General features: G+C 37.7%; 1 protein-coding gene across 2 annotated transcripts in view; it reads right to left on the bottom strand.

Annotated features, from left to right (window-relative positions):
• mbtps1 (membrane-bound transcription factor peptidase, site 1) overlaps positions 1-13,009 on the bottom strand; it is a 112,567-nt gene that overhangs the window by 44,290 nt on the left and 55,268 nt on the right. For both annotated transcript variants that reach the window (XM_048546527.2, XM_048546526.2), the window contains exons 7-10: positions 11,142-11,258; positions 9,344-9,411; positions 5,761-5,863; positions 2,868-3,019 (exon numbers count right to left, since the gene is read on the bottom strand). In XM_048546527.2, coding sequence (XP_048402484.2) covers positions 2,868-3,019; positions 5,761-5,863; positions 9,344-9,411; positions 11,142-11,258 — 440 coding nt within the window. The remainder of the gene's footprint in view (positions 1-2,867; positions 3,020-5,760; positions 5,864-9,343; positions 9,412-11,141; positions 11,259-13,009) is intronic.

Below are 13,009 nucleotides of genomic sequence, written 5' to 3'. Positions count from 1 at the left end.
GACTTCCAAATATCAGTGGACATGAAGGAGGCCATGTTCTGAACGGCGCAAGCCAGCCTTATGAAACCTCATTTATCTTACTGTAAAGTCCTGATCTCAAGTGGACAGGAATAGGCTTGTTAAAGATAACTCCCATTGTCTCCTTAAAGAAACTAGGTCAGAGTTCACAGTCTACAACAGATTGCAGTGAAATGACTACATCACTTGACCAGATACAGGATTACCCAGTAAAAAAAATCTTAGACAAGAAAGTTTCCAAGAGCTTAAATTTTAAAGGGATCTTAGATGCAGTTAATGACTTTTAGCATGAAAATAATACATCAATTGCACTAGTACCTACCTACAAATTATGTGCAACTTGTTCCTGAATTTATACTTAGTTTTGTTGCATAATATACCAGCAACAACTTGAGACCAAATCTGGTATATGTTTCTCCAATGTCTTATGATTCACTGCAGTAATGGCAGGTTGAAAAGCTATTTAAGTAATTAAAAATGCTTATATTTGACCAATCTATAATATGGCTCATCCAAACAAAGAGCAGAACATAAACCTAATTAAAAAAAATAAATTTTTTAAAATTATTCAGTTAAGTAGTTAAACAGCATAAGTAAAGGTTTAAGTTATTTTTCAATAATAAGTTTGACTTACTACACAAGTGAGGTATTAAATTCTGTTTAGTCTCAGTTAGTTATTCAACAGTTTTGGTAGGTAGAAGCCAGGTCAAATGCAGGACATCTGTTTTGGGTTTTTTTTACAACATGTAAACCTGGAATGGAAAACGAAAAAACTGCAGATGCTGAAAATCAGAAACAAAAACAAATTGCTGGATAAAGCTCAGCAGGTCTGGCAGCATCTGTGGACAGAAATCAGAGTTAACGTTTCCGGTCCAGTGACCCTTCCCCAGAACTGAATAGCTAGGAAAATGGCGGTTCATACGCAGAAGGGGGAGGGAGGGGTGGGGAGTAAGGAGCAAACAATAGATGGGGATAGAGCCCAAAGAGAGAGAACATCAGACAAAGGAGTGGATAATGATCTGGCTTGGAGGGTGAAAACCTACTAACGGGGACTGCTAGTGGCTCCCAGTGGGCTGTGTGTAATAGTTCCGAGGAAGGGTCAGTAAACCCGAAATATTAACACCAATTTCTCTTATCATGTGCTGCTAGACCCGAACTTTTCCAGCAATTCTGTTTTTGTTTTCTAACCTGGATGTGCCTTGTAACTAAGCAGGACAATTAAACTTTAAATTGGCTCTTTCAAAAGTCAAGAATCTGCGAATGTGGGGGTTCCTGGGGTGCAGTTACAGTGTCCCTGCCCCAGAAATGTATCTGAATATGGTGATTAAGATATCTAATACTATAATTGAAGGGGTCGCTTGATACAGCGATTATGATCCTACCTGTGAGCCAGAAGACCAAAATTCAAGGCCTGCCTGCTTCAGAGGGGACACAGCATATGTGAACAGGTTGATTTAAAAGATTAATTATAGTTGACATAAGCCTTATAATTTATTACAAGTGTGTCAGTGACTGGCATTCTAGCTCATGATACCAGCATGGCAGGATCATTTAAAGCAAGAGATCAAGAACTTCTCTTTATCTGTTTAAAAAAGTGACCTTGGCTTAGAACTAATTGCAGCCACTGGTTAGGAAGTGGCATTGCAGAGACACTAACAAACAGCTCAGATATCTCAGAGATTCTACTATTTAAAAAAAAATGCAGATAAGTGAAATGAATTAAACTTGAGGCATAAAAATGAAAGGAACTTCACGTGGACAATATAATTTAAAGCCATTAGAAACAAATTAATATAGGACTGTTGAGAGAACAAAGACCCTGACACTGTTTGGGAACTGCACTGCTGGATGTAGTGTATAAGTGGTACAAATTATATGGGTGAAGTAAGTTCTCCTTTCTCAAATTTTTACACAGTTGACAAATCTAATACTATTGCTCAACCACAAGAGAACACATCAAGCCAACTGATGTACTGAATGTTCTCTTTGATGCAAAGCAGTAAAAGCAGCATTTGCTTTACAGATCAAGCCTTATTTAGTTAGCTTAGATATTTTTGCAACCTTGCACCTCAAGCTTAATGATGGTTATGATAGTTTGGCAAAAAAAACATGTGCAATAAGTTACCCTTAGCTTATTTGATTGCCAGTAACTCATTGACAAACTTTAATTGGTCCGTCATTTGGAAGAATTAAAAAAAAACACAAAACACATTAAAAGAATTTGAGCATTCCCCAAATGTTACAAAAGCCACATTGCAACCTAAGGCTAAGTTATGGTAGGTAAAGACTACCTAAAGTATTTACAATACCCTATGTTTGACAAACATCCTGCATATGATTTGATAAGCAAGTTTGCACATCGGTTATTTTCCATTCCACAATTTCTTTTTTTTCTTCTGTACAAGAGCAAATAATAATCCTTCCACCAAACTTTACAAACAGCTAATTTCAGTGGAGTAAACACACGTGTAACATCACTGATGTGTTGCTAGACTACAAAAGGATCTGAATTAAGGCACAAAAAGAAAAAAAAACTTATTTATATCATGACTTTCACTAACACAGGACATTTCCAAGTACTTCACAGCAATTAGGTAATTTTGAAATATTATCATAATGTAAGAAACAACATGCATTGTTGTTACAGGTTCAGTCTAAAAATACAACATATCGTATGCTGTGGCTTGGAGTTACCAAATACCAATGGGATTAAATGCAGCCTGGTTTTATTTTGTACTCCAAAGCCTCACAAAGACGCATTCAGTGGTACGTAACCAATAATTCAAGTACATTTTTAATCAAAGAACATCAAATATCTTTCATTTATGCCACCACCCCCATATACATACCTTGCAAGCAGAGTGACTGCACCCGCCACTACTGGAGATGCCACACTTGTTCCCGAAAGTGAGCGACAACCACCCTGCATGCCAGAACCTCGCACACCGGAGCCATAAGTCACAATATCCGGTTTCATTCTTCCATAACCACCAGGAAGCTCCTTTGGAGAAAGAAAAAGGATAATAGATGGACATTAAAGGTGATTGAAACCAGAGTTCTAAAGTTAGAAAAGTTAGCTTAAAATTACACATCCAACCAAGTTTGAGACAACTTCTTTTTAAAAATGTACTTTACCAACTGGCTATTGTTGCACAATGAGTGCATTTCAGTACAAGTAACCATTTGGCATACTTTTCACTGCATTACCTTCCAACCAATGTAAAGTTTAATTTTTAATACTACTTTAAAAACCTACCTGAATAGCTAAGGGTACTGAAATAAACAAAAATTGGGCATAGTTTTGAAGTTGTGATTAACTTTACTGTTAAAGTTAGTTTTCAAAAGCCGAGATCAGATATTGAACTTATATTAGTTGGTTATAGAAACACTGATACAATATGAACAAGCCTAAATACAAAATGCCTCTCACCATTCTCAGCCAAGGAAAGGATGAACATGATTTTATATATTGTAGTTCCTCAAGACACCCAAAAGGAGATCAACACTAATGGGTTACTTTTAAAATGTACTAATTGTCAAATAGGAAAGTTGGCAGTCAAGTCAGTCTCAATGCAACAAGGCAAATGATTTTAATGGTGTTAGGTTATGAGAACGCTGGGAGAACTTCACTGGTTGGAATTGTTGGGAGACTAATTGCATCATCTGAGTGTGTGGACAGGGGCTTCATTCAACTCCATCTAAACTTATGTGGCAGTGCAGTGTAACATCAGTCTAAATGCATGCTCATTTAGAGCAAGATGTCAGTAAGATGTCAGCCTGGAGTAAGATGTCAGCCCTCAAGTTTAGGATTCAAAGGGGAGACTGCTACAACAAACAGCTGATACCAAGAAAAACAACTGCAAATCAGAGCTCGATTCATTTTTTGGTTTAAATTGGTGCAAGAATTGAACACATCTTTAATCAGCCCAATCTTTCCTCTTGCCATTTCTATATTATACTATTACATGTTAGACCATCAAATAAGACTAGTGGTTCAATACATTCTGCAATTTAAAAATATGATGAAAAAACATTGATATCAAACCCTGTTAGAATGAAGTGAAATGATCAAACAGGATGGCATATTTCTGGACAAAAACATTTTTGCTCTTGGCTATATTTCAGCTCTATATTAAAACTCTCAGGAAAAATTATGTTATTACTAAATGAAAAAAAGTAAAGCCGAGAAGCATTACAAACCATTTAGTAACCGGTGTCAGAGTTAGTTCTTTTATCACCAAGTACATATTGAATTACTGAATGATCAATGACAACAAAGCAACAAATGTTACTTAGAATACCTGCTGGATGGGGCTAGCTCCTGTGCTGTTAGAGGTTACCTCCCCGAAAAAAAAACAAAACATCATTGCCCTGAATTACTTCCCCTTAGCTGAAAGATTTAGGCTCCCAGACACTCCAGTCAAAGGGGACATGTTGGCAATATAGCATGTCTTCCAAAAGATACGCTGCTCAAGCTAAAATGGTTCAATATAACAGCATTTTCTTTCTGAATCCGAAATCAAAGACTCAAAGGGGTGCCAACAGTTCAAAATACCTACATCTCTACTAGAAAACAAAACACTATCCCAATAAGTTATGCTTGTGTGACAGGAGCTCTTGAAGTAGTCTTAATCTTTGGAGAACTGCAATTTAAAAGATAAAATGAACACAAACACAGAGGGATTGAGTCCGTTAACTTAGGAAAAAAATAGGGAAAAAATGAAAATGCTCAGCAGGTTTGGCGGTATTTGTAGAAACAAACAAAATTAACGTTCAGGTCAATGACAGGACATTAGAACTCTCATCTCCAATGCAGAAAATACCTGGAGGCCTTGGTAGCAATCAAAGAATAAGTGTTAATGTTTAATCCACTATCCAGTTCTACATTTACTGACTAAATTTTTATCAAATAGAATGCAAATGTACTTCATGTCAGGGTGAGGTCACTCTACGGCACAGCATTCCATTATAGCCTTATTCTATAAGGGATACAACACTCAGTTTTATAACTATCAGCAGTTCTGCAGATAAAATTTCACAAATACAGGATCCAATAAATGTAAGTCACATCCTGTACACATTTAAAACAAAAAAAAAGCTACTTTACAGAGAGAACAGAAGCACACAAGATGTATTACTCTGGTATTCATAAAGAAGACAGAAACATATAAAGTATTCCATTCAGCTATCATTTTATCAGGGGCATCAAATCAAAGCCAGATTTGATCTAGAGAAGCAATCTTGAGAGGAATTCTTTTATTCTTTCCCAAAAAAAAAGTGAAACCCAGCAGTGCAAAAACCTAGATGATATTATACTGTTATTCAATGGACCATTCATGAACAGCTATTGCGTAGAATTTTCAGCACAGTTCAATAAAAATAGATGGTGTTAGAACATTAGCTTCATGTTTATGTAATATACAATGTATCACTGTAGATCAACAAACTGAATCAAATGTTAATACACAACACCAAAGCTTCAGACATGTGTCTTATCTGTGAAATTTTACTCAGTCTAGTCGCTAGGAGTTGGTCATTTAGTTTGGTATGCAGAAGTCCAAATACTGACAGAAGGCTGCTGCAGTTGTCTAAAAATGCAGATACTCCACTTCAGCCTTGCACTGTTAATCATTCAGGTTAATGCTTGTTTTCAAAAAAAAAAATCGCTAAGCTGGCATCAGCTGCGTTCCATTGTCATCCAAAGTAGCAATAGGGTGAAATACAATTGATGCTGTAACTTACCCAAGTTGTCATTCCTCTAGAGGAGAATCGAGCCATGTTGTCTTCAAAGTCAATTCCACCCACACCAATTACATCCATCTGATCAGCAGGATTATTGAGGGTGCTGGGCAATAAAATCATTGCAAACAAATAAGACGACAGTAAGTTTTCAACAAACAGATTATTTAAGGGTTCAATTTCTTCAGTTTGGATACAATATAATAAAACAACTAGTTTATAACAGTGTAATGTCAGTCTGTTATGTGACAGCTATTCTGTGGGTGAAGACTGAAGTATCCATACACAGATATACTTAAATTCTTTACAATTGATCACCATTGCACTGTTAAGATACTGTGTGTGGTTAAGCAATACCGGAGTTACACCAGAAAAGATATCCCTCAGACTTCAGTTGTGGCCTTTCTCCAAGAAGGCACTAGCTTTAAACTGCATTAACAAGACAGCTAGGCATCAGATTTCACATACTGTGGAAGAAATAACCTAACAGCAGCATAGTTATACAGTCACTTAGAAAATTTTACAATGCATCTCCAACAGCCATGAGCAACAAGAAGATTCAGTGTGAGATATCCAGCTGTGAGTCAACCATATTGGATGCTTACTTACACCAAAACAGATCATTCATGTCTATCCAAATCTTCAATGCACACTTTTAGTATCTTGCATGTTCTCAGGTCACACAACAGCATATGAGCCGGAACATCCAATCTGTCCAAAAATATGCTGACAAGTCTATCTATAAAATATTCCTGAAGACCAGAGATTAACTGCTCTTTAGTCAGATTTTGGTTGAGCCAAGAGAGCAGGAGAACTGCCCTGTTCCTCCTAGATTTGAAATATGTAATTTACCCCCCATCTTTCAGATGAGACAGAAGGAGTTTTACTTTAAAATCTCATTCAAAACACACAGCCTCCAAAATTACAGCATTCCCTGAAACTCAAGTATATATGCTCAATTCGCCAGAGTGGAATTGAACCAATAACTTTCAAAACGTTTTGAGAAACCTGATATTAAGCAAGGCTATCCTAACTGTAGCTATTGAAGTTATAATCTCACAAGTGAAAATCTTTTTGTTTTTGCTGCAAATTTACTGCCCGATTGTCCTTCACACAGTTGGCTTAAATTACTGTACTTCAATTAACAGAGAAGTCATTAAACTGCACCTGCAGTTTAACTATAAGAAAAACTTTTAGCTAGTCAGAAGAGTCAGGGTTAAAAGGGATGGAATCCAAGACAGTAGGACAAAATTGGCTGAGACTACGGCCTCCTGGGAAGGATTGAGACTGGGAACCTGAAGCAAAAAAAAAAGCTCTTACATGTACTTAAAAAGGCAAGGACTGATTAGGCTTTGTGTGTGGGTAATTGCGTCTCACTAAGTTGATTGAGCTTTCTGAAGCAGCAGTGAAGAGGACTGATGAGGACAGAGCAGTGTGCATGATTTGTATGGACTTCAGTAAGTGGTTTGACAAGGTTCTGTACGGTAGACTGGTTAGCAAGGTTTGATCATATGGAATACAGGGAAAACTAACCATTTAGATACAGAACTGGCTTGAAGGTAGGAAACAAGAGAGTGCGGTGGTGGTGGAGGCTTGCTTTTCACACTGGAGGCCTTTGACCAGCTGTGTGCCAGTGGATCAGTGCTAGGTCTGCTTTTTTATGTCATTCATATAAATGATTTGGATGTGAACATATGAAATATGGTTAGTGAGTTTGTAGATGACACCAAAATTGGAGGCATAGTGGTCAGTGAGGAAGGTTATGTCAGAGCACAATGGCCCCAAATGGGTCAAGGGGTGGCAGATGAGTTTAATTGAGCTAAATGGGAGACGCTACATCTTGAGAAGGCAAATCAGGGCAAGGCTTATACACTTAATGGTAAGATCCTAGGGAATATTGCTGAACAAAGAGACCTTGGAGTACAGGTTCATAGTTCCTTGAAAGTGGAGTCCCAGGTAGATAGGATAGCGAAGGCAGCATTTGGCATGCTTGCCCTTATTGGTTAGAGCACCGAATACAGGAGTTGGGAGGTCATGTTGTGGCTGTACAGGCCACTTTTTGAATACTGTGTGCAATTCTGATTTCCCTGCTACAGGAAGGATGTTGAGAAACATGAAAGGATTCAGAAAAGATTTACAAGGATGTTGCCAGGGTTGGAGAATTTGAGCTCCAGGGAGAGGCTGAGTTGGCTGGGGCTATTTTCCCTAAAGTGGAGGCTGAAAAGTGACCTTATGGAGGTTTATAAAATCATGAGGGGCATAGATAGGGCCAATAGCCAAGGTTCTTTTCCCAGGGTGGGGGAGTCCAGAACTAGCGGGCATAGGTTTAGGGTGAGACAGGAAAGATTTAAAAAGGGACCTAAAGGGCAGCTCTTTCCACACAGAGGATGGTGCATGTATGGAATGAACTGCCAGAAGGAGTGGTGAAGGCTGGTTCAATTACAACATTTAAAAGGCATCTAGGCGGCTACGTGAATAGTAATAGTTTAGAGGGATACAGGCCACAGGTAGGCAAATGGGAATAGATTAATTTAGGAGATCAGATTGACATGGGCACATTGAACCGAAGAGTCTGTATCCATGTTGTTCAACTCTATGACACTAGTACTGATTAGAGACAATCTTGCATCTCAGATTTTAAAGTGTTTAATTTTAGCAAATTAAAATGAATTTGCAAAATGATCAGAATATTCTTGCATGTTAACAATTAAACAGAAGATTACAGCAAATCTAAAACTATCCATAATCGAACAAGGACAAGACAAGATTTTTGCTGACTTTAAAAAGACCAAATATTTCAAAGAAATATAATCCTTGCCTCAGGAGCAACTGCTAAGTGCAGGTGAGACTGCACAGGCCCAAACTAGTTTTTGCTATCCACTTTTAGTCATAACTCAGCCGTATTATATTCTGTGAATGCTGTGGGGTCATATATGACAACTCATTCAACATCCTCATTCACATTTCCGCTAGTATAATCATGCCAAACCCCGCCCCCCCCCCCCCCCCACCCCCGAGTTCAACATCTCAAAACTCCAATTCAAAAATCTATTCAATATTTTTTCTAACCACATAACAATGAAATATCACTGCATCTGCTGTGAGAAAGTTCACGGCATCATTAAACGAACAGTGTGGAGGAGAGTTTTGAAAAGTGCCATTAAGGAGTATAATTAACATGTTGGGAGTCATTTACTGCCTGAAGAATGAATACAGACCTCAATTCTTGTGCTTACACTAACTGTACTATTTAGGGTGCAAAATATGATCAAAATTCACATTTCCTCATTTCTGACCTAGCGATGAAATCTACAGACAATTAACTACAGGCTCATTTTCTTGGTTCCAGACAGAAAAAATTCTATGTTCTCCAAAGTACAATTTTTGTATAACTAAGCAAGCATGCACAGGCAGACGCTTTCCATTCTGAATGCGGATCTGGCCATCAAATTTTACATAGTCCACTTGAACAACAGTAGCTCCATACATTTGTTTCCCAGAGGTGTGTACTCAGGTGTCCATTACCTTTCTTTTGTTTTAGCAATATGCTTGAACAGAAACATTAAGTCAAGAATACCAAACTCACCCATAGAGAGGGCCATCATTACCAATTGCAGAGACCATGATCACTTTATTAGCTGTCAGCTCCCAAACCTACAAAATGAAAGAGGTTTGTCAAATAAACTTAGAACAGCAAATGTATCACTGTATCTTCTAAAGGTGCTTTGCAGCCAGCTCTTTATATTACTGTATGCACCAAGCTTATTTACTTACACAAGAACATAGGAATTTCCCTTCCAATAAGAGGGGCACACATAAGCCAAAACATAAAACTAGTGAAGTGTTAAATGATAATACATAAAAATTAAACTTTCATTTTATTTGTAGCAGAAAATATTTGGAGAAGAGATGACGATTTGGAGCAGTTTTCTTTAAAAACCTAAAATTATTGGAGTTGAATAAAACTACTGTTGCATTAAAACTTACTGCCACATATCTAGATATGTGGCAATGTTTTATTTCAGTACCAGGGTGCGAACTAAAAACCAAGGAGCCTGCAGGCATCTTGAACCAGCCAGTTCTCCAAGGATTAATTGTTTTAGTGTAGGAACATACAACAGGATAAACCAGAAAAACACAATAAACATTATTCCAACAATATGAAGAAAGTATACTGAAACAGTGTGCACATAAAGACAATCTGATTAGGCTAGTGATGCAAACATCTTCAGAGCATAAATCACGATTAGGACTTCATGCCAGATTAAAAAAAGTTAACTATTTAAGAATCGAAGTCTTTCAAATGCAGCGAGTTACACAACACGGAAAAATGACATTCAGCTGATGAGAGACAACAAGGTGTAGAGCTGGATGAACACAGCAGGCCAAGCAGCAGAGGAGCTGGAAAGCTGACGTTTCGGGTCTAGACTCCAAATGTCAGCTTTCCTGCTCCTCTGATGCAGCTTGGCCTGCTGTGTTCACCCAGCTCTACACCTTGTTGCCTCAGATTCTCCAGCATTGGCAGTTCCTACTATGTCTTCAGCTGAACGAGTCAAGTCTCCCTTCTCATCCATTTCAGAATAACGCTGTATTGCCTTCTGCTTCCATAATTAACACCAGCCACACCCTCAGATTGGTATTTATGCACTTTACATTTATGTAAAGATGTTTCCCAAGTATTTTGAATTCTCCATTCAATTTGTGGCAGCACTCTCATACTGACAAATCATCCCCAAACAAGGAAATTTTGCACTGACATTTTCAAAAGCTTTTAGTATTCATCAGGCAAGCTCTCATCTCCACTATTCATTAGACAATGTCTCATATCATCCTTGCATTGCCTCTAGACAAAAAAAATTATATTAAGACTTGGCATTGTATAACATGACAGGATTTATCAACAACCCCATCCAGGAGTGACCACACCGTAATTTTCTAATTCACTCATGGGATGTGGACATTTTTGGCTGGGTTAGCATTCTTTGCCTGTCCCTAGTTACCCTTGAAATGATTATTTATGCCACCATGTCATAACACCAAGGGAGCACAGAATTCAAGTAACAAAGATTTTATAAATGAAAATACACACATGGCAGATAATAGGCAAATGAAAGACAATGGACATGAGAAAAGCCGCGTGTTTAGAATGAATAAGTTCTATCTGCTCTAAACTGCCCACATCAAGCCTCCACCAAACCCAATATGTCAAATATGCTTAGTTGCATGTCATATACAAAACATGTTTCTCGCATAAATTCGACAATATAGAAAACAGGGTATTTGGCCTTAGAATGTAAAGATTATACAATTAAATCTGAAACTTCAAGCTAACAATGCTAATATAGTGAATAATTTCGATCCCCCCATCTGGCATTCAAATCTACCTTATCAACAAAGGGATGATCCATGAAGTCTGGTCCACCTATGCTGAGATTCAGTACATCTATCTTCTTCAAAATTGCATAATTGAAGGCATCCAGGAACCAAGAGGTGTAAGAGACCTATTTAAAAATACAATCAAAATTACTTATTTCCATAACTTACATTAGTCTACAGCAAAACACTAGATATCTATTTCTTTCACAAATATGTTGCTAAACAGCCAGTCAAGATAAAACCCGAAAGAACTGCGGATGCTAGAAATCAGAAACTGAAACACAAACTGAAATGCAAAAAAAAACTCAGCAGATGTGGCAGCATCTGTGGAGAGAAATCAGAGTTTATGTTTTGGGTCCAGTGACCTTTCCTCAGTCAAGACAGTGCTACAGAACCGTCATCATTACCACACTGGTCAATCAAGAAGTGATTCACAAGCACTTAACAACAAATCATTCAGTAACATTAGGAGATTGCTATATCCATTGAGGTAATATTAGTCACTTTAATAAGAATAGAACTCAACAGCCTAAACAACATTCCCAAAAGATAATCCAGTGAACCAATGTTAAAGAAACCGCATTCATGATAGGAGGACTACTGAAGCTCAATGAGCATGTTTTGGATTTACACAAAATTAAAGGTCCCCTCTGCTGAAGGCAGTTTAACTCTACAGATCAATTTTCTTTCAAAAAAGATGACACATAACAAATAAAAATCAAGAACAATTCCCTATAACAAGTAAAACTCAAAATTCACAAAAAACAAAAATTTAGCAATGAGAGCAAGTAAATGCAGACGCTTGAATCTGACATAACACAGTGTGGACCTGATGAACATAGCAGGCCAGGCAGCAGAGGAGCAGGAAAGTTGACATTTCAGGTCAGGATCCTTCTTCAGCAAATTTGGCAATCAATCATTCTTTTACCGCAACAGTTAGAAGAAATCTATAAAATGAATGGTTACTCACCTTTGGATAAGCCAAAGGGTATTCCACTAGCAAATTTGAATTTAAAAAAGTCATGAAGCTTGGAGTTAGCTCTCTTCCCCTCTGACTAATAGCTGGTAATCTCTGCTCTTTTTTTTTAAAAAAGGTCACACCAACTGTTTTTCAAAATTGAGGACAATGAAGGTTACTAGCCAGCAACTGAACCAAAAAGAAATGGCAAGCATAGTAGACTCAATATTTTGATATTTTTATGCTCACTTACCACTTCCTTACATGTGAACAGCTAATGCCATATAAAATGAAAGAATGACAAAATCTAGTCCACTGTAATCAGGTGGTCAGTTGCGTTTCTCTTGTTGTTAAATTGACCTGGGAATTTCAGGATGAAGAATCAAACACGTGCGTCACAGTGTGACTTTAGAACAAACTGCACAGGCATGTATTTCATAGTCAACGTTAAAGTCAACCCCCTGAAGTTACTACCAAGTGGAAATACAGACTGCCTTTTTATATTCTTCCTCGCTTATTTGCCTTTCCTCTGCTTTGCAGCTTTTCTTTATCCGAAAAGATCCAAACAGGCAACCTGCACAAGATCTAACACTGCACTGTTAATTATATAATGTTAATGAGGAATGACGTGGAGGTGCCAGTGTTGGACTGAGGTGGACAAGATCAGAAATCACATGACACCAGGTTATACCTCAACAGGTTTATTTGAAATCACAAGCTTTCTGAGCCCCACTCATCCTCCACATGTTCGTGACAGGTAGTATCAGACACTACTGATGCTATCTCTCTCATTAACATACCTGAAGGCGGCATGATGCTCCGAAAGCTTGTGTTTTCAAGTAAACCTGCTGAACTATAACCTGGTGTTGTGTGATTTCTGACCTTAACAAGATATAGAATACAACTACTTAACTCAAC

Source organism: Stegostoma tigrinum, chromosome 16 (genome assembly GCF_030684315.1).
Source record: "Stegostoma tigrinum isolate sSteTig4 chromosome 16, sSteTig4.hap1, whole genome shotgun sequence".
NCBI classification, from domain to species: Eukaryota; Metazoa; Chordata; class Chondrichthyes; order Orectolobiformes; family Stegostomatidae; genus Stegostoma; species Stegostoma tigrinum.
This window is presented reverse-complemented; position numbering and strand designations above follow the sequence as displayed.